This window comes from Ostreococcus tauri (genome assembly GCF_000214015.3).
Source record: "Ostreococcus tauri WGS project CAID00000000 data, contig chromosome 07, whole genome shotgun sequence".
In the NCBI taxonomy this organism is placed as follows: domain Eukaryota; kingdom Viridiplantae; phylum Chlorophyta; class Mamiellophyceae; order Mamiellales; family Bathycoccaceae; genus Ostreococcus; species Ostreococcus tauri.
The window spans coordinates 75,362-93,918 of record NC_014432.2 but is presented as its reverse complement, the minus strand read 5'-3'; the positions used below and the strand labels follow the sequence as shown (position 1 = coordinate 93,918).

The window sequence follows — 18,557 nt, the reverse complement described above, 5'->3', positions numbered from 1 at the left end:
GACGGACGACGCGCGCGATGGGCGTCGTCGCGGACGTCCCGACGCGACCGGTGATCGACGACGCGCCGTCGATCGGGACGTGCGGTGCGTCGCGCGCGCGGTGCGACGACGCGATCGAACGAGGGATGGACCGCGCGCGCGTGGACTGACATCGGGGGCGCGTGTGATTCGACGCAGTGCGCGCGTTCGGGACGACGGAGCTCCGGGACGTGCTCCTGGGAGGGGCGGTGGGGAGCTCGGTGGGGTACGTCGTGGGTGGGCTGGAGACGGCGAGTAAGCGGTGCTTGCGGACGCCGACGGCGGCGACGCTGGGCGCGATCGGTTTGTGTTTCGGGACGTTTCACGCGATGCAGAGCAGCGCGGGACGGTTGATGGGATTCAGGGATTGAGAAAATCTTCAATTTGTGATAATAAGACGTACAAGTGATGCTACGGGTTTGAGGTGATCGTGGGGGTGGGTGCGGGCGCGGCGCGACGAAGACGCGTCGACGTCGGAGGCGAAAGAGTCCGAGCGAGGGAATACGCGGCACACGTCATCCCTTGCGCAGTGTCTTCAACGAAATCGCCGATAAGACGACGAGTAGGATGATGAGCGCCATCGCTAACATCGTCCGCACGTTGCTTCGTCTCAAGGAATCGACGAATCGCTCCCGCGCGCCGTTCGTCCCCCTCGCGTCGCCTCTGGCGGGACTTCCGTCCGAAAGCGTTCGTTCACCGCGCTCGAGATCATCGTTCTCGGGCGCGATAAGCCTACATCGAAAGAATACCGCCGCACGGTCAGTCTCCGTACGCATCGAGAGCTCTCGCGCCGTCGACGCCGCGCGCGTCCAACCGACTTGGCGGAATCGTCGCGCGCGCGCACGCTCGTTTCCGCGTCCTCTATCGCGCAAGACGCACCCATCCGTGCTACATGTGCTATCCGATCGCACGTGCGCGCTGATCCGCGTCTTCACCGGCGACGGGACCGTCTTAAAATCGCGCAATTCGCTCACAAAGTCTCGAGATTCTCCGAGATTCAGAATTCGGTCGTCCGACGTCGACGCCTCGTTCCCAACCGTCGCGCGCGCTCGAGCGCTCGATGCGTCGACGGGCGCGTCGGACATGACGCGCGCTCTCAGATGCCCCCGATCGAGCCCTAGGATTTTCGACGAGCGCCGCCGAGTGCCGCGTTCGCCGCGAAGGCGGTTGACGCGCGCAGCGCGCGGGCGACTTTGCATCGAAAGTCATCCTCGACGACGTCGTCCACGTCCTCACACGGAGATATCGTCGACATGGGGTCGGGAACGGCGACCCAACACCTGAGGAAGAGGTTTCGATCGTCGTGATCGTCTCGAGGTCGCTTGTGAGGACGATCAGCGACGGCGCGGGCGACGCGCGAGACGCACTCGTGCGCGAGCTCTTCGAGCGCCCGCGCGGCGACGTTCGTGATCGATCTCGTGCCGACGCCCGGGATCGGGCGGCGATCATCGAGCGCAATCTTGAGGGCGACGACGCTTAAGTCGGCACGAATGTCTTCGATGCGAGCGACGGAGGCACACGCCGCGTACCGAGGAACGGTCGGCACGGCGTCGGCGACGAAATCGTCATCCTCGGGACGCCGCGCGCGATTCGCATCGTCGGCCTCGGGCCAGCACTTCGAGTGATCATCCGATGATCGCATAAATGCGTCCATTCCGAGTGCGCTTCGTCTCGGCAGAGCGCGTCGCTGTCCGATCGGTAGACCGGCGAGCGCCTCGGCGCGAAACACTCGGCGAACGCGCTTGGCGAGCGTGCGCTCTCGCCACGCCTTGGTCTCCGCGTCGTCATCTTCGTCATCGTCATCCATATCCATATCGTTCGACGTGTCCAACATCGGTTCATTCACAAGCTTCTCTGCGTACTCGGCCGCTCGAACGCACGTTACGAAGTCCACTCGCGGCATGTGCGAGAGCAACTCCTCGCCCCGACCCACGACGGCTCGAGCCATCTTCGCAAAGACCGAATCACTCCCGTTGTACACCACCGCGTTGGATTCAATCAACCTTAGATCTTCTAGAAACATATCCTTACTCAAATACTCCCCCCGCATCAGCTTCTCTCGCATCGTCACCACCGCCATCGGCCGCTCAATCACCGAGTAATAATCCGGCACGAGTTTTTCGTCGACGGCGATTAAAAACGGTGTCGCATCCTCGTGCGACGCCAAATCATCCAACAGCGCGCTCAGCGCGCGATTAAATCTCCTATGTAAAGAATTCACGTGCCACTCCACCTCCGCGCGCGCGATCGCTTTCCCGTTCGCCTTTCCGTTCGCGTTTCGCGTCCCGCTCGCCGTCGTCGAGTACGTCTTGAACAAATCCTTCAGCTCCCGATTCCCACCCCTGTTCGGTCCGCTCTTCACCGGAGGCGTGTTGACCTTTTGTTCACGCGTCTCTCGTCCGCTCGTCGACGCCTCTCGCGCCTCGCTCGTCGCTCGGCGTCGCGCCGGTCGCTCGAACAACACCAACTCGAGCAACCGCTCGACGTCTCTCTTGACGCGCGCGTAATCCTCTACGTCGCGCTCGAGCGTTTCGTACGTCGGCAACGTCTCCATGTTCGATCTCGAGCGCGAGCGGGCGCGTTCGAGGCGCGCGCGCGCGCTGGAAACGACGCGACGCGCACTGGGGACTTGCTTTGTCGATCGACGCGTCACACGTCCGCGCGCTCGCGCGCGCGCTCGACGCTCGCGCGCGTCCGAGCTCGACGTTGAGGCGCGGATACTCGCGCGACGATGCCGCGGAACGAGAAGAGATCGATCGCGACGGGCGCGCGCGGACGAAGCGGCGCGAAGACGGCGAGTTCGGGAACGAGTCGGGTGATTCTGTTGGCGCTCCTCGGCGCCGTCGTCGCGCCTCTGCTCGCGCGATTGGGGCGTAAGGGCGATGGGAAGAAACCGCCCAAGGCGAACAAACCGCCCGTGAGCGCCGTGGGCGGGGCGAAACCCATGGGACGAAGCGAATCGTCCATTCCGAGGAATAAGCAGAGCAACAATAAGAAGAGCAAGGCGCGACGGAAAGAAAATAGAGCGATGATCGAGGCGAAGCGACGAGAGGACGAAGCGAAAGCGAAGGCGGAGGCGGAGAAGGCGGAGAAGGCTCGGAAGGGGAATAACGTGCCCAAGGTGCGATCGATGTGGGCGACGCGAAGACGACGCGAGGAGCGGAGGACGAAGGACTGACGTAAAAATTTTAATAAGCGCAGGCCGCGGACGTCGTCGGCGGCGAGGCAGGAAAGACGTTCACGACGACCTCTCACGTCAAGGTTTCCACGTGGGCGCACGACATCGACGCCAGGAGGGCTTCCGGGATGTAGTTTTGATAATCGCGCGCGGACGCTCGGCCAAGTTGCCCTACCCCAAGCACCCTCGCCCTGCCGCAGAGTGTCGCGCGTCATGCCCGCCGCGAACGCGCTCGCGCTTCACAACGCGCGGCATGCCCCCTCGCGTATCTCCACCCGTTCGAAGTGCGCGCCTGCGCTCCATCGCGCGCGTCGTCCCGCGTCCCGCCCGCTTCGCCCGACCCCTCCAAAGGCGGGCTTCTTCGAGGACCAAGAGGAGGATGACTTCTTGTCGCCCGCGACCGCGGTGACGACTTCGCCAGACGCTTGGACCTCCGGGGCATACGCGCAGCTCGACGAGAAGATCGTCATGTTCGGCGTTTCGCATCTCGAGGAGGGGGCGTTCGACGCGGCGGAGTACATCTTGTCCCGCAAGCCGGCGCTCGTTGTGGTCGAGACGGCGGTGACGAGCGAGCACGGTGATGCGACCGGGAACGTGTGTAACTTCGAACAAGGGGTGAGTGCAATGATGGTGGACGCGGAGAACGCGCCAGAGGCGCTGGTGTTCGTGACGAGGTTGGCGGGCGCGTTGAAGGGCGAGCTCGAACCCATTGCGGAGTCGCCGCAGTGGGAGAGCATGAAGGCGCAGTTACCGCCGGAAGTGTTGGTTTACGCCGCGGCGTTCGCGGTAGGGGCTAGTGTGGTGTACGGTGATAGGCCGAAGGCGGTGACGTATCGACGATTGATGGCGTCACCGACGCTCGCGGAGCTGGACTCGACGTTCGCGAAGCAGAGCGAGAGAAACTACCGGTTACTCCTGCCGAACGATCATCCGATCGCGTCCAAGGCGAACGAACGGACTCACGATTGTTTCGAGAGGATTATCATCGACGAGCGCGATACCGTGCTGGCGTCGACGATTCGGGAGTGCGCGGACAAGGTGGAGGAGGGCCAAAAGGTTGTGGCTGTCGTCGGCGTCGACCATGTGGAGGGGATTTCGCGAATCATAGGCGACAAGGTGGAGGATCAGACGGCGTACGAGCAAGCAATGAAGACGCCAGAGGGTACACCCGACGCTCTTGGTGTTCGCATTGCCCTCACGCAGCGCCTGATGGGACTTCGATGTGCGCCGGCGCTCGTGGACGACGTCATGCGGACGCTTAATCCTGATGTTGGCTCCCTTCAAGGGCAAGATGCGACAGATTTCGAGCTCGTTAGCGAAGTTTACAGCTCGGCGAGAATGCTCATGGCCTGCGTTGAGGACAAGGAGGTTCTCGACGCCGTCATTGGCGGCTTCAAATGCGATTTCTCCGAGGATGTCTTAGCCCCCATCCGAGCCGTGCGCCCGTGCAATGGCGGTAAGGGCTATAGCGACGAGATTATTGACTCCCTTCGCACCTCGTCCGTGGTCGATTTTTCTCGCAAGAGCTAGCGCGGTGATCATGTAAAAGCTAAAGTTGTTCCACTCACAAACGAACACAACGTCTAATCCGTCGCTCGCCTCTCAAACACAAGCTCAACGTCGTAGTCGCCGGCCTTCGCGTTACTCCCTATCGCTTTCATCGCTTGATCGAACGTCACGTCATCTAGATTTCCATCTAAATCGCACGCCGTGGTGTACATAACCCGTCGCCATCCCGGTCTCCCGACGCCGCCGCCCAACACGTTGAGCTTTGGGTATTGCATCTCTGGTATCATGGCCGACGTCGCTCTCAACACGTCCCCGATCCGAATCCCTCGACCTCGCGGTCCGAGATCACTCTCATCAAAGAATTCGACAACCGTCAGTGCCCCCTCGACGTCCTCGAACACGATCCCGAGCGGCGACTTCATCGTCGCCCGGACTAACCGGGACGTCGCCGACGCGACCTCCAGCTCCACCCGCGCGACGGTCTCGTCGTTCAGTCTCACCTCCACGGCGCGCGTGACGCGTTGCGTGCCACTGGAAGTCGTCGGTTCGTCGTCCGAGGACGACGGGCCGACCACGCGTTCGTCTTCGGAGGTGATTCCACCGGATAAGAGCGCGTCGAGATTTCCCAAGGAATCATTAGCGTCCGCAGCGCGAGGCTTCGTTCGTCGACGAGAGCGCGACTTGGGGACGCAGATGGACCGGTGGTGCACGGGGGCGAGGCGCGAGACGGTCATGTCGTCTAGACGTGTGAGGACGCGCGGCGAAGTGGGGAACGGAGAGAGCTACACGTCTGAAAGTTTAAAATGTGCAAGACGGCTTAAGGCGACCACGCGACACGCAGAGCGTGACCCGTCACTTTTTCCCTTCCTTGGCCTCCTGCAAAGCTAGCAGGTTCTCATAGCTTTGGAGACTTCTGAACGGGACGAATCCACTGCCGGAACCGATCGTGGGAGAGCCCTTTCCGAGCTCGCCCTTCAAGTCGCCGTTACTGGAGATGCGCTGGAGGCTAGATTTGCGCTCCAACGCCGTACCCGTCTTCGGAGTGGTGACGTTCCCGCCCGGCGGACCTTGTTCTCGAAGAATTTGAAGTAGTCTGTCTCTCTCTGCCCTAATTGCGGCGTTCTCTCGCACGAGCTCCGACACGCGCGCATCGGCAGCTCGTGCGTGGTGCAAGGTAGCTTGCCAGTCGGCTTGGAGACGCGCAATCTTCGACTCGAGCGTGGCGACGTGCTCGAGTTTACGTCGGCGACTACGTCGAGCGCTTTCTCTATTGCTTAGCATACGACGTTGACGTCGTAAATCGTTCGTTCCATCGCCGTCCTGGTGAGACTGTCCATCACTGTCGTGGTCGTCGTCCAGCTCGGTCGAACCCTTGGTCACAGACTTCTCGCTCACCCCATTCTTACCCTTGGCAACGCTCTTGGCCACCGCCGCCTTGGCCTTCTTCGCCGGCGGCGCCTTGGCCGCGGCTTTCTTCGCACCGCGTTTCGCACCACGGCCCGTCGTCGTGGTTTCGCCGCCCTGCGCAGCCGCCTCAGCCGCCGCGGCACCGAGCTGTCCAAGCGCGCTCAAATTCGCCCCGCTCGCGAACCCCGAGATCGCTGTCGCGCGTAAACGAACATTTTCGTCAGTCATCGTGATCGAACCCGAAACCGTCGTCATCGAAACCCGAATCAACTCGGTTCGTACTCTATGCATTCGCGATCGCGTCACGCACCAGGCGCCGTCGTCGGCGTCATCGACCCCGGCGACGCGTTCCCTTGGCCCGGGACCGCGCCACCGCCGTATCCTCCGCCTATGATCATCTTCCTCAACACATCGATGGACGCTACTCTCGGAATCCCCGGCGTTCCCTCTCTGGAGTTTGGCGCGCTTCCCGACGCGCCTCCCAAACCAGCAAAAAATTGCTCACTCATCGCCCCGCCGCTCCCTCCCGCCGCCGCGTTCGCCATCATCGCCGCGTAGTAACTTTCCATCTCGTTTTGCGACGGCGTTCGCGCCACCCCAGGGGTCAGCGCATTCCCTTGTCCGCCGTTCGGGCCGTTTTGGTGCGCGTGATGGGCGGTTCGCCACATGAGCGCGGACATGAGATCGTCCGCGCTCGGCACGCGATCCATCCTCGTTCACGGCTCGGGCGATGCGAACGCGTCGAGTGGAATATTTTCTCTCGGTTCGCCTCCGAACGCGGATCTCCAGCGCGTCGCGCGACGACGCACGGTGGGGAAAGGACGACGGGGACGCGCGGTGACCTGGAAAGCGCGTTCTGACGAGGATAAGCCAAACGGTGGGTCGTGACTCGTGGAGGGGGGGACTCCACATTCGAGGGCATCGTCCCGCGCGATGGTGCATTCGAGGTGATGAGAAAGAATTGATTAAAATGCGGTCTAGAGCGTCACCATTTGATGGCGTCGCCCTTGTAATCGAACCAGTTCGTTTCGCAGTCGCCGTGCGCGCCCTCTAAGAGCGCGATGAGACCGGCGGCGGATTCGGGGGCGTCGATGAGACCTTTGCCGTCCGTCATACCCGTGCGCACGTATCCGGGATGGAGCAACGCGAAGTGCACGCCTCGATCTCTCAGGTCGATGGACAGGCTCTTGTTCACTTGGTTTAGAGCAGTCTTGGACGCTCTGTAGGAGTACCCACCACCCGAACCGTTATCGTCGATCGATCCGACTTTGGACGTGACGTTACCAACGAGCGAGCCTTCGCCGAGAAGTCCCTCGCGCAACAAAGCCTTGGTCACGAGCAGCGGTCCGCACGTGTTCACCTTGAACACATAAATCATCTCCTCCTGCGTCGTGCTCTCTAAGTCCCACGCGTAGCCGTTGGATCCGATGACGCCGGCGTTGTTCACGCACACGTCCACTCGCGTCACGCCGCGCGCCTTCAGACCACTCGCCCACGCGTCGATACTCGCGGGATCGCTCACATCTAGGGTGGAGATGGTCAATCTCCCTTCCGAGGAAGCCTCGAGAGCGCGAAGCTCGTCACTGGCGCTTCTGCACGCGGCATCGACGTGATTTCCTTTCGCGATCAGTTGCTTAGCCATCTCGAGCCCGATGCCTCGGTTGGCGCCGGTGATGACCACCGAAGCGCCCTCGATCGGGCCTTGAGGGACGTACGCCGACGCGCGCGATTGTGTGGACATGACGCGTCGGCGATGGACGCGAAGTCCCGTGGAGACTCTGAGGGCGGCGCGCGCGGTCGACATGTGAGGCGACGCGCGTGTGCGAGGTCGAGCTCGGACTGGTATTACAAGTGTCGAGCGACGGCGCTCGTGTGATATTAAGTATTAGTACCGTAATAGAGTGGCGCATATTAGGTGCCTGCTATTGGGGTTGTGAGAAAACATACGGCGCGTCTTCTCCGACGCGTGCGCAGGCTCTGAGCGCGTCTTGCGTAGAGGCGTCGCGTCTCGTCGCGACTCAATCCTTGTACACGGAGAATTCCTCCTTCCCGAGCCAAACGGCCGATCCGGAGCGCGCCTTGGTGCGTTCGCCCTTCTTCATGCGTTTACCATCGATCACCGTGACCCCATCGAGGGCCTCGATGACGAGTCCATCCGCCTCGGCGTCGACGAATTTAATCTCCCCCGCGTCGAGGCGAAGTTTCCCCTCTCGGGTGCGCATCAACTCATCGACATCGATCGGTTCCGGCAAGCACGTCGCGCTCTTATGCTGATTCTGCACGAAGTAAATCTCCCATATCGTATCTCCCGACAGATCGTCACCGTCCGCGCATCCGTGCTTATCGAGCTTCCACGCCGCCCGCGCGCGCGTCGCGCCTCCGCGCCGCGGACCCGCGGACGCGCGCGCGCGTCCCACCGCCCACGTCTCGCGCACCGCGCGCACGCACCGCATCGCGCCGTCCGTCGTTCGTTTCGCTTCGTCTTCGCTCGTCACGCGCGCGCTCGGTCGCGTCGTCGAACACCGCGCGCGCGACGACGTGTCGAGGCATCGCCGCGTCAGCGTGCCGACGGTGCCGTCCACGGTGCCACGTCTCGGGTGTCTCGAGGGACGTATTTCTCGAGTCATCACTCGACGCCATCGCCCACGCCCGTCGCCGCGGGGATATTCCCCGCGCGCGCGGGAGATTTCACGCGACGGCGACGGCGATCCGACGTGGGGGGGGCGACATCGCGTTCGAGGGGGGTATTATACGCGTCGTGCGCGCGGTGGGGGTGAAAATAAAAAACCGCGACGCCCGCGCGTCGACCGCGGGTGCCCTTTGACCCTAGGCGGTCGACGCGCGCGCGCGCGGCGACGGCGGCGACAGCGCGCGACGGCCGGGTGGACGTCGCGTCGGCTCCCGAGGACGCGCCGAAAAAGCGCGCCTCGGTCACGGGCGTCGCCGGGATCGACGCGTCGATCGCGACGCCCGACGGGGATCTCTCGAGCGAGAGATGGCCCCGCGGGGATCTCTCGAGCGAGGGATGGCCCGAGGTGGAACCGGAAGGCGTCGTCGCGAAAAGGTCGTGACGGCGCGCGTGGGTGATGGTGGGGGATAGAACGAAAGGCGCGCGTCGATGATATCGTCCGTCGAGCGACGCGACGCGACGCGCGCGCGCGCGCGAAGGATTCGCGCGTACAAACAAAGTCTCGATAGAAATATTCCCACGCCGCGCAGGAGACATTATGGACTTGTTGGACACAGAGCGCGTCGACGCGACCAGGCGCGACGCGGCTCGCATATATGAAGCGTACGCACACTCTATTTTTATCTCTTTCAACCCGCTAGTCGGCGCAGAAGCCGAGGGTCGCTGAAATGACTCGACATAGTCAACGAGCGCAGTAGCTCGCGAGAACGCAAATCGAAGGTTCGATTCTTGGTTGAGTGTCGCTTTTTTGCTCCATAGATCATCAGTATTGTTTCTGCATCAACGCGCTCCTGCGCTAGTTTCGGTCACGACGAAAAAGAGTTTGTTTATTTCGCTTGCTCGTTGAGTTCTTGGATTTTCTTTACCGCAGAGTCTTCGTATTTGTTTGATCATTCCGCGCGCTTGCTCATCAGGTTTAATCACTCCTCTTTGTGTTTTAGCCGAACAACGCGCACATCAGATCTTTAGAAAACAACTTTCTCGGCAGCCGTCAAGTTTATTCTTTCCTTCAGATCATTCTCCTTCAGTGAGTTATATTTTCCTACAACAACGGTATTCCGCGGTAGAATTATTCTGTCCTCCAACGTTTCAGACATAGGTCATCCCAAGCGAACGCACTTCAAGAAGAACGAACAAACTGCATTTCGAATATTGGTTAGCTTTTCCACTCGATCGATCAAAACTTACCACCCTATGATGGCGTCTCGACGCCGGAGGGCCCCCTTGTCAGAAGAAAGGTTCGACGGGTCTCGCCGGGACGCCGTCTCGTGGTTCGAGTCCACGGTTTGACCACACTTTACCGATCGTTCGTGGCTTGAAAGTTTAGAGCCAAAACATTAATGAATTGTTACATCCTATCAGCGCGCTACAGTGAATCGTTACGCCTTCTTCGTTCCCGATTCCAGGTCCCCTTCGTCGATGCTCGTCGGCTCGTCCTTGGCTTCGTCCACCAGGTTAATCGCCGCGAGCGGAAGGAGGTTGCACACTATGCAGATGGAGGCGAGTAAGAAGAGATTGTCAAAGTTATCCGCCGTGACGCCGAGCTGTTTCGTCAGGCCCGCGCCCAAGAACTCACTCGTGACGCCGCCGGCATTGAAGAGCGACATGAGAGCGGCGAAGAATGTCGCCTCGACACCCTCGGGACAGAGCTTCGCCGCCAACACGAGCACCGGTAAGAAGCTCACCTCGCCCAGAACTGTCAAAACCGCGGTGTCCGTCAGGGCGAAAACCTTGTCGCTTATGCCCAACTCCAAATTCATTCGACTGATGAGCAAGAGCTGCGTCGATCCCAGAACAGTGCCCGCGACGGTGCCCCAGAAGAACATCTTCTTTAGCGGCACGCGCTTGAGGTACCCGTTGTACAGAGCCACGCCGCCGAGGGCGGCAATCGCGCGAAGGAGCGACACTCGACCTAAAAACTCGGGCGTAAATCCCAACTCGTTCGTATTGAAGTAGAACATAGCCGTTCCCGCGCTCGGCGTGGCTTGGTACAGGAAGACAAACAACGCGGGTGCCCAAATCTCGCGGCGCTTTGCGACTTTAAAAATCTTCCCAGTCATCTCCTTGAAATCACCGATGACGCCGTCGCGCGATCGCGTGGTCGCTGGAACGGATTTCTCTTGTACCAACGTCGACGCGCCGGCGATGAGAAGCGGGAACATCGCGGTGGCGCCGAAGACAAACCTCGTGCCGTACGTCTCGATCAGACTACCGCTGAAGTACGAGCTTACGATACTTCCGAGGGCGACAAATCCCCAGCACAGGGACTGTAGTGATCCCGAAACCCCTTGTTCTTCCCCCCGAGCCTTGGCGACGACGATGCTATCGATGAGCACGTCGCTAAACGCGATGCTCAGCGACCCGAGCGTGAACGCCACGAGCGCCGTCTCCGGCGAGTCCACCCACGTCGCCATTGAGCTCCACCCCAAGCACCCGATAGCCCCGCACAACAACAAGTACGACTTTCTCCGATAGCCAAAGATCGGCACGGAATCGCTCAGAAAGCCCCACAGAGGCTTCACCAACCACGGCGTCTGGGCTATCGATAAAATCATCGCCGTCTCGCTCGGCCCCAGGTGCAGCTCATCTTTGAGGTAGAAATCCTTCGCCAGCCTCGATAGCCCGATCACCCCCTGCACAAAGTACACCAGCGCGATCGCGTACACCTCCGGAGACATCGGGACCCCGAAAAGGGTCGTCCCGCTCGTCACGCCCGAGGATTCCGCCTCGCGCCGTCCCATGACGTCTAAAACCTCTCCGTCCACGATCTCCGCCTCCACGATCGACGAAGACGTCCTATCGCTCGCCCCGTCCGTCACACGTCCCTCGGATTCTTTCTCCGCCGCCGATCGCGCGCGCGTCCCTCCTCGCGCGCGTCCGAGCGAGATCGATGCCGAAACCAAAGTTCTCCTCCCTCGAACACCTCCGCCACCACCGCCGCTCCGCCCGAGCCTCGCGCGCGCGGACGACCCCTCGACGCGCGCGCGCGCGCTCTCACCTCCTCCCGCGCGCGCCCGCGTCGCCATAGACGCGCGCGGCGGTACGACGTCGACGTCGGGCCGATGCGCGATGAAAAGCGCCCCCGTCGTCACTCCGCGCCGCCCCGCGTCCGAGGCCACCGCGCGCGCTCGATATGTCGCACGCGGTGCACAGAGAGGTGCACCCGCCCACCGGGGTGGACCACGCGGTGAGCGCGTACTTCACCCGACCCGTGGGCGACGGTGGGGATCCGAATTTGGTCGTCGCGAGTGCGAATCGCGTCACCGTCTACGCCGTTCGTCGCTCGAACGACGACGACGGGAGCGATGGCGCGGAATCGCTGGAGGTGGTGTCGGAATTTGACGCCCACGGGGCGATCGGATCCGTCGCGGTGCTTCGACGACGGTTCGGGGCGCCGAGGAATCAACGCGACGCGCTGCTGATCGCGATTCGCGAACGTAAACTGGCGGTGGCGGAGTACGACGCGTCCACGGGAGAAGTGACGACGTCGTCGTTACACTCGTTCGAAGGTGACGTTGGGTGCGCGGCGATGGAGAAGACGCTGAGGATGAGTCGAGAGGCACCGCTGGTGGTGGCGGATCCCGAGGGACGATGCGCCGCCGTGGTCTTGCGTGACGACGGGTGCGCGGGGAGGGTGCGAGTGTTAGCGAGCGTCGACGGTGGTTTAGGGTTGGTGAGCGCAGACGATGAAGAGGGTCGAGTTCGTGGACCCGCTGCGAGTGTCCTGGAGTCGTTCGCGTTGAACGTGCAAGCGGCGGGCGTGCGGTGCATTCGGGACGTGTGCTTCTTGCACGGATACGCCGAACCGTCGCTCGCAATTTTGTACGAGAAGACGCCGACGTGGGCGGGAAGGTATAATTTGGCAAAAGATACGTGTGAGATCGTCGCTTTATCGGTGGACGTCGATAAGCAGAAGAGCACGGTGATTTGGAGGCGTCAGAACCTACCGTCGAGTTCGTACAAGCTCACGGCGCTGCTACCGCCGCTGGGAGGAGTCTTGGTGTTTTCCCAGGATTTCCTCTTGCACGAGTCTCAAGAGAGCTCGTCGGCGTTGTGTTTGAACACGTTCGGCCGAGGTGGGCCCCAAGAAGGGAACGATGCCGAGACCGTGGCGCGCTTGGCGGGCATGGGCGAGGACGCCGTTGCGAATCCACCTCCAGCGTGCGCCGCGCGCGCCGTGGATTGCGGATTGGAGATCACTCTCGACGGCGCACAGGCCGCCGTGGTGTCGGAAGATCGCGTCCTCGTGACAACCAAGATGGGTGCGCTGTTCTTGTTGGCTCTTCACACAGACGGGCGCAGTTTGCGGCGCATGATGCTTCAACGCGCGGGCGGTGCCGTGCTCTCTTCAGGTATGTGCTTGCTCTCACGAGACCTGTTGTTCCTGGGGAGTCGCATCGGTGACTCGCTCTTGGTGAAGTTCACGCCCAAAAGTGAGCCAGCGGCGCCTTTGATGCTACCGAAGGGCGAAGACGACGAGGAAACGGTCGACGAAGTAGAAAAGGGAAGCGGGAAGCGCTCCAAGTCGGGTGATGGAGCCGCCATACGCAAGCGCGCAAAATCGACTGAAGATCCTCCACCGGCGCCGTCGACGCCGTCGCCCGAGGACGATGATGATGAGCTTGAGGCGCTGTTGTACGGTACGACCAAGGCGGAGAGCGTGATCGGAGACGAGACGACGCAGACGGCGGAGAAGAAGCGGGAAGGACTGGCCGGAGTCGTTCCGGGCTTGAAGGTTGCCGGTTACGATTTCAAGGTAAAAGACTCCTTACTCGGTGTCGCCCCGGTGGTGGACATCACGGTCGGTGCGTCGGCGCCCGTGGGAACGGACACTGCAGAACGAACGGAGCTCGTCACGGCGTGCGGACAAGGGAAGAACGGAGCGTTGGCGATCCTCACTCGTGGCGTGCAACCGGAACTTGTAACCGAGGTCGAAGCCGGTACTCTCCCCACTTTGCAAGGTTTGTGGGCTCTTCACGATCGAAAGGAAGGGACTAGAGAAGTGCGTGAGCCGTTCCACAACCACCTCCTACTGAGTATGAAGTCGTCGACGATGATCATGGAGACGGGGGAAGAGCTTCAAGAAGTGAGCGCGTCACTCGAATTCATCACGGATCAAGCCACCTTGGCGGCGGCGAACTTTTTCGGTCACTTTTGCTCCTTGCAAATCACGGAAACAAGTATTCGCATCTTAAAGAGTGGAATGAAGGTGCAAGACGTGACTTTGGCGGACATTAAGGCCCCCAAGGGCTCCGTGATCGCCTCGGCAGAGATTTTAGATCCGTACATCATGATTCGTCTTTCCGATGGTACATTACGATTGTTGGCCGGGGATGAGAAGAAGATGACTGTTTCTTTGATGGAGTCCGGGGCAATGCCCACATCCTCCGTGACGGCGTTTGCACTCGTCGACGACTCCGCCCAAGCGGCGGACGCGGCTGGTGGAGGCGCTAAGAAGAGTGGATGGATTCATCGCTCTGCAACGAACGGCACCATCACTGGGCTGGAGGGAAGCAAGAAGAGCGGTGCGAGCAATCAGAAGGAAGCCATCGTCGCCATCGCGAGGGAAGGAGGGAGCTTGGAGTTGTTCTCACTTCCAAGTTGTACGCGTATTTGGAACGCGGATGGGTTATCCGAGGGATCGAGAGTGTTGAGTCCCACAAGGCCCGTTCACTCCGAGCTGCGCATCCCAGAGATTGTCGACATTCGCATTGACTCATTCGAGGAAGCACACGAACGTCCGTTGCTCACGGCCGTACGAGGTGATGGAACATTGCTCTTGTACCGAGGTTTCATCGTACCGGCGGGGACGACGTGCGAGGGAAGCGAAGAGCCCTTGGCGCGAGGCGAACTGCGTTTCAGTCGCGTCAACATCGACGTCGAAGGTTCGGGCTTAAACGTAGCCGGTGTGGGCGTCGCAGGTCAAGTTCGCGATTCTCTTGCCGGTACGCGTTTGACGCGCATCTCCAACGTCGGTGAGGGGCAAGGATTGCAAGGTATTTTCGTTGCGGGGCCGAATCCATTGTGGCTGATCGTTCGCAGGTCTCGAGTGTTAGCTCTCCCGACACGTGGTGAAGGCGAAATAGTCGCCTTCACAGACTTCCACAACGTGAACTGCCCGTACGGTTTCATATTGGGGACCGCTGTTGGGGGTGTTCGCATCTGTCAGATGCCGAGTAAAATGCATTACGAAGCGGCGTGGCCAGTTAGAAAGATAGCTCTTAAATGCACGCCGCACGCCGTCGCGTACCTGCCAGATTTCAAGCTGTACGCCTTGGTGACGTCGGCAAACGTGCCTTGGGTCGATAGGGAAATAGATGGCGAGAACGTGCACGGCTTATCGCTCTCCAAGGCGAGAAGGGAGCGCGCCAAGGCTCATGATGACATGGAGCTTCAATACTCAGTGCGACTTCTCGTCCCGGGATCTCTCGATTGTGTGTGGCAACACACGCTGGAGCCTGGCGAACACGTTCAGTGCGTGAGAAACGTGCAGCTCAAGGATATCAACACGGGACACTCGTTGTCATACCTCGCCGTCGGCACGGCGATGCCCGGTGGCGAAGATACGCCATGTCGAGGTCGCGTTTACCTCTTCAACATGGTTTGGGAACGCGACTCTGAGTCCGCTGACGGATACAGATGGAAGGGACAAGTGTGCTGCGTTCGCGAGGCGAAGATGGCGTGTACTGCTCTTGAAGGTCTCGGGGGGCATCTCATCGTGGCCGTAGGTACGAAGCTCACGGTTCACACATGGGACGGAAGAGAGTTGAACAGCGTCGCTTTCTTCGACACTCCGATTCACACTGTGAGCATCAACGTTGTGAAGAATTTCATCCTGGTCGGAGACTTGGAGAAGGGTTTGCATTTTTTTCGCTGGAAGGACACGGGGTTCGAGAAGTCGCTCATTCAGCTCTCGAAGGATTTCGAACGCATGGACGTCGTGAGCTCGGAATTCCTAATCGACGGCACCACACTGAGCTTGCTCGGTTCCGATATGAGCGGAAACGCACGAACCTTTGGGTACGATCCGAAATCCATAGAGTCATGGAAGGGTCAAAAACTTCTACCGCGTGCCGCTTATCACGTTGGGTCGCCGATCTCGCGCATGGTACGCTTCAACGTCGAGGGTTCAAAGTCCAAAATGGCGTCGACGGATGGAAAGCCCAAGGGCGCGAACAGATTCGCCGTCTTCTTCGGCACCCTCGACGGCGCCCTCGGGATCTTCATGCCCACCGACCCTGTGACTTACGAAAAGCTCCTAGCGATCCAACGCGAGCTCACAACCGCGGTGCGTTCGCCCATCGGGTGCAACCCTCGAACGTTCCGCACCCCTAAAGTTTTTGAGGGCAAGCATGTGCAGCTCCGCGCGCCGCTCGACGTCCTCGATGGCGGCTTGCTCTCGAAATTCGAAACCTTAACCTTTAGCGAGCAGGTCAAGATCGCATCGAGCGCCCAGGTCGATCGCGATCTCACACTCGGTCTCATCCAGCAGCTCAGCGCCAGCAACGCCTTCGTGTAGCCGTCTTCCAAAGACATTCACCGAAATAGAAAAAACAGTTGACCAAAAAAGAAGGCTTCTTTCGACACTTTTCGACATCTTTCGTCATCACTCACCGACGCGCTCGAGAAACCATGCCCGCCGCCCTCGCATCGCCAAAAACATTGCGCCTGCAGTACTTCAACATCGAAGGTCCCGCCGAGAAGTCCAGGCTCGCCATGCGCATCGCGAAGATTCCCTTCACGGATGATCGCGTCGATTTTGCCAAGTGGCCGAGCGAGATCAAACCGACGACACCGTACGGACAACTGCCCCTCATGCACGTCGATGAGAGCCACACGATCGCGCAGAGCGATGCGATCCTGCGCTACGTCGGTGGATTGTCGAAGACACTGTACCCGGCGGACGTGGAGACGCGGACGGCGATCGACGAGGCGCTGAGCTTGGTCGACGAGATGAATCAGAGTTGGTACTACGCGCTCGTGGCGGGGATGAATCCGGCCAAGTTGGGGCACGACGTGGAGAAGGGAAGCGAAGAACATGGCGCGGTGACGAAGAAGATGCGTGAACGGTGGATGGCGGATGAGTTCCCGCGATACGCCGGATTTCTGACGAAACGCGTGGAGGGTGGGAAGATGCTCGTGGGTGACGCCGTGACGATCGCGGACTGCGCCGTTATCCCGTTGTTGAGACGATTCTGTAGCGGGGACGTCGATCACGTCGACCCGACGTGCATGAGTCAGTTTCCGGAAGTGAAAGCGTATTACGACCGCTTCCACGCCATACCGGAGGTCGCGGCGTGGTACGAGGAGCGCGCGCAGGCGCAGAAAGCAGCATAATCGGACGACGCACTTCGATGATTTCGACATCGCCTTCACCGCACGTTTCTCGGCACCTCGCTTCAACGCGCTCGATAGGGTCTTACAATCAAACGCGCTTTTTACGCGTCCCGCCTCCTCACTCGCGCGCGCGCGTCATGACTTCCACCGCCCGAGCCGACGAACTCCGATCGATCCTTCGCGATCGCGACGAGACTTACGAGCGTGAGACGCACGTTCGGAGCTCTTTATCGGCGATCAATGCCGACGCGGAGTGGCGAGCGCTGTACGACGAGTTGAAGACTTTGGAGCTCGAGCTCGCGGGAACACCGAGACGGGGGTTCTGCCTGGCGTACGTGAAGCGCAAGCGACGGTACTGCGCCTACAGGGCGCGAGACGGGGGGACCATGTGCACGCTACACCGCGATCTAGAGGAGAGCAGCGACGGTGGAGGCGATGGTGATGGTGGCGGCGGCGGCGGCGACGCCGACGGCGCGGCGGCTGTGTGTCAAGCGATAGAGCGCACGACGTTAGCGAGTGAGGGTGAAGCGACGTCGACGACATTGGTGAACGTCACGAGTGGTAAGAAGAAGAATATAAATCGTCGGATGAAGAAGATGACGAATCCGCTCGCGGCGCCGTATCAGACGCCGAAGACACTCGACGAAGCGCACTGGGCGAGAGTATTCGGCGGGTCAGACGCGCTGAAGCGGCCGCTTTTGGTAGACATCGGAACGGCGAAAGGAGGTTTTATCAAGGCTTTGGCGAGAGAGCGCGCCGACGCGTGCACGAGGGCGAAATCGATCGAGTACAATCTCGTCGGAGTGGAAATTTATGAGCCACTAGTCATCGCGGCTAACGCATGGGTGCAGACGAATCGCGGTTCGCTCAAGCGACGTGCGCATTTCGTGCACTGCAACGCGAACGTGTCGCTGAAGAGCTTAAATCTACCCAACATACGAGCGATTTGCGTCCAATTTCCAGATCCGTGGTCGAGAGCGAGGCACGTCGAGCGGCGCGTCATGACGCCGGATTTCGCGCGTACCATCGCGGATGTGTTGCCGAGTGGCGGTGAATTATACTGTTGTTCAGATGTACGCGCGCTCGCTGAGGAGATGTACGACGTTGTCGCGGCGAACGATGATTTTAAGCTCGACGAGGTGACGTACAAACGTATCGGCGAAATGGCTGAACCATCGGAATCAATGCCATTGGAAAACGTGCCAGAGTTGGACGAAGCGCACAAGTACGAGTGGAAATCTTTATCTGACATCAAGTCCGAGGAAAACGTGCAGCCGTCGTCAAAGAGGCGGTGGTTGAGGGCGAATCCCTATGATGCGCACACTGAGCGCGACATCGTGTGCGAGGGGAAAATCAGACCGGTCTATCGCTTCGCGGTGATTCGCGCGTGATGATCTGTTACAAGTGAGTGGGAGGTAC

The 18,557-nt window shown here is 60.5% G+C and overlaps 13 protein-coding genes across 13 annotated transcripts; 6 read left to right on the top strand and 7 right to left on the bottom strand.

Moving 5' to 3' along the window:
• Positions 1 to 17: 17 nt before the first annotated feature.
• Positions 18 to 389, top strand: OT_ostta07g00550 (NADH-ubiquinone oxidoreductase, 21kDa subunit,N-terminal; the record flags this gene model as incomplete). Its single annotated transcript, XM_022983714.1, has 2 exons — positions 18 to 84; positions 178 to 389. The coding sequence occupies 2 exons, from the start codon at positions 18 to 20 to the stop codon at positions 387 to 389; spliced, it is 279 nt and encodes a 92-aa protein (XP_022839351.1).
• A 144-nt stretch (positions 390 to 533) lies between these two features.
• Positions 534 to 1,103, bottom strand: OT_ostta07g00540 (unnamed product; the record flags this gene model as incomplete). Its single annotated transcript, XM_022983713.1, has 2 exons — positions 534 to 750; positions 898 to 1,103. The coding sequence occupies 2 exons, from the start codon at positions 1,101 to 1,103 to the stop codon at positions 534 to 536; spliced, it is 423 nt and encodes a 140-aa protein (XP_022839350.1).
• Positions 1,104 to 1,135: 32 nt separating this feature from the next.
• On the bottom strand, positions 1,136 to 2,572 carry OT_ostta07g00530 (Bromodomain, conserved site; the record flags this gene model as incomplete). The annotated part of the gene is made up of 1 exon (XM_022983712.1): positions 1,136 to 2,572. One exon carries the CDS (start codon positions 2,570 to 2,572, stop codon positions 1,136 to 1,138), a length of 1,437 nt encoding a protein of 478 aa, XP_022839349.1.
• Positions 2,573 to 2,749: 177 nt separating this feature from the next.
• Positions 2,750 to 3,330, top strand: OT_ostta07g00520 (unnamed product; the record flags this gene model as incomplete). Its single annotated transcript, XM_003080108.1, has 2 exons — positions 2,750 to 3,139; positions 3,220 to 3,330. 2 exons carry the CDS (start codon positions 2,750 to 2,752, stop codon positions 3,328 to 3,330), a joined length of 501 nt encoding a protein of 166 aa, XP_003080156.1.
• Positions 3,331 to 3,409: 79 nt separating this feature from the next.
• OT_ostta07g00510 (unnamed product) lies at positions 3,410 to 4,726 on the top strand (the record flags this gene model as incomplete). The annotated part of the gene is made up of 1 exon (XM_003080107.1): positions 3,410 to 4,726. One exon carries the CDS (start codon positions 3,410 to 3,412, stop codon positions 4,724 to 4,726), a length of 1,317 nt encoding a protein of 438 aa, XP_003080155.1.
• Positions 4,727 to 4,779: 53 nt separating this feature from the next.
• OT_ostta07g00500 (unnamed product) lies at positions 4,780 to 5,439 on the bottom strand (the record flags this gene model as incomplete). Its single annotated transcript, XM_003080106.1, has 1 exon — positions 4,780 to 5,439. The coding sequence occupies one exon, from the start codon at positions 5,437 to 5,439 to the stop codon at positions 4,780 to 4,782; it is 660 nt and encodes a 219-aa protein (XP_003080154.1).
• A 118-nt stretch (positions 5,440 to 5,557) lies between these two features.
• OT_ostta07g00490 (Basic-leucine zipper domain) lies at positions 5,558 to 6,822 on the bottom strand (the record flags this gene model as incomplete). Its single annotated transcript, XM_022983711.1, has 2 exons — positions 5,558 to 6,306; positions 6,423 to 6,822. 2 exons carry the CDS (start codon positions 6,820 to 6,822, stop codon positions 5,558 to 5,560), a joined length of 1,149 nt encoding a protein of 382 aa, XP_022839348.1.
• A 275-nt stretch (positions 6,823 to 7,097) lies between these two features.
• Positions 7,098 to 7,916, bottom strand: OT_ostta07g00480 (Short-chain dehydrogenase/reductase SDR; the record flags this gene model as incomplete). Its single annotated transcript, XM_022983710.1, has 1 exon — positions 7,098 to 7,916. One exon carries the CDS (start codon positions 7,914 to 7,916, stop codon positions 7,098 to 7,100), a length of 819 nt encoding a protein of 272 aa, XP_022839347.1.
• A 214-nt stretch (positions 7,917 to 8,130) lies between these two features.
• Positions 8,131 to 8,565, bottom strand: OT_ostta07g00470 (unnamed product; the record flags this gene model as incomplete). The annotated part of the gene is made up of 1 exon (XM_003080102.2): positions 8,131 to 8,565. One exon carries the CDS (start codon positions 8,563 to 8,565, stop codon positions 8,131 to 8,133), a length of 435 nt encoding a protein of 144 aa, XP_003080150.2.
• Positions 8,566 to 10,180: 1,615 nt separating this feature from the next.
• OT_ostta07g00450 (Biopterin transport-related protein BT1) lies at positions 10,181 to 11,827 on the bottom strand (the record flags this gene model as incomplete). Its single annotated transcript, XM_022983709.1, has 1 exon — positions 10,181 to 11,827. The coding sequence occupies one exon, from the start codon at positions 11,825 to 11,827 to the stop codon at positions 10,181 to 10,183; it is 1,647 nt and encodes a 548-aa protein (XP_022839346.1).
• Positions 11,828 to 11,934: 107 nt separating this feature from the next.
• Positions 11,935 to 16,320, top strand: OT_ostta07g00440 (Cleavage/polyadenylation specificity factor, A subunit, C-terminal; the record flags this gene model as incomplete). Its single annotated transcript, XM_022983708.1, has 1 exon — positions 11,935 to 16,320. The coding sequence occupies one exon, from the start codon at positions 11,935 to 11,937 to the stop codon at positions 16,318 to 16,320; it is 4,386 nt and encodes a 1,461-aa protein (XP_022839345.1).
• A 113-nt stretch (positions 16,321 to 16,433) lies between these two features.
• Positions 16,434 to 17,138, top strand: OT_ostta07g00430 (Thioredoxin-like fold; the record flags this gene model as incomplete). The annotated part of the gene is made up of 1 exon (XM_022983707.1): positions 16,434 to 17,138. The coding sequence occupies one exon, from the start codon at positions 16,434 to 16,436 to the stop codon at positions 17,136 to 17,138; it is 705 nt and encodes a 234-aa protein (XP_022839344.1).
• A 137-nt stretch (positions 17,139 to 17,275) lies between these two features.
• Positions 17,276 to 18,529, top strand: OT_ostta07g00420 (tRNA (guanine-N-7) methyltransferase; the record flags this gene model as incomplete). The annotated part of the gene is made up of 1 exon (XM_003080099.1): positions 17,276 to 18,529. One exon carries the CDS (start codon positions 17,276 to 17,278, stop codon positions 18,527 to 18,529), a length of 1,254 nt encoding a protein of 417 aa, XP_003080147.1.
• Positions 18,530 to 18,557: the final 28 nt, after the last annotated feature.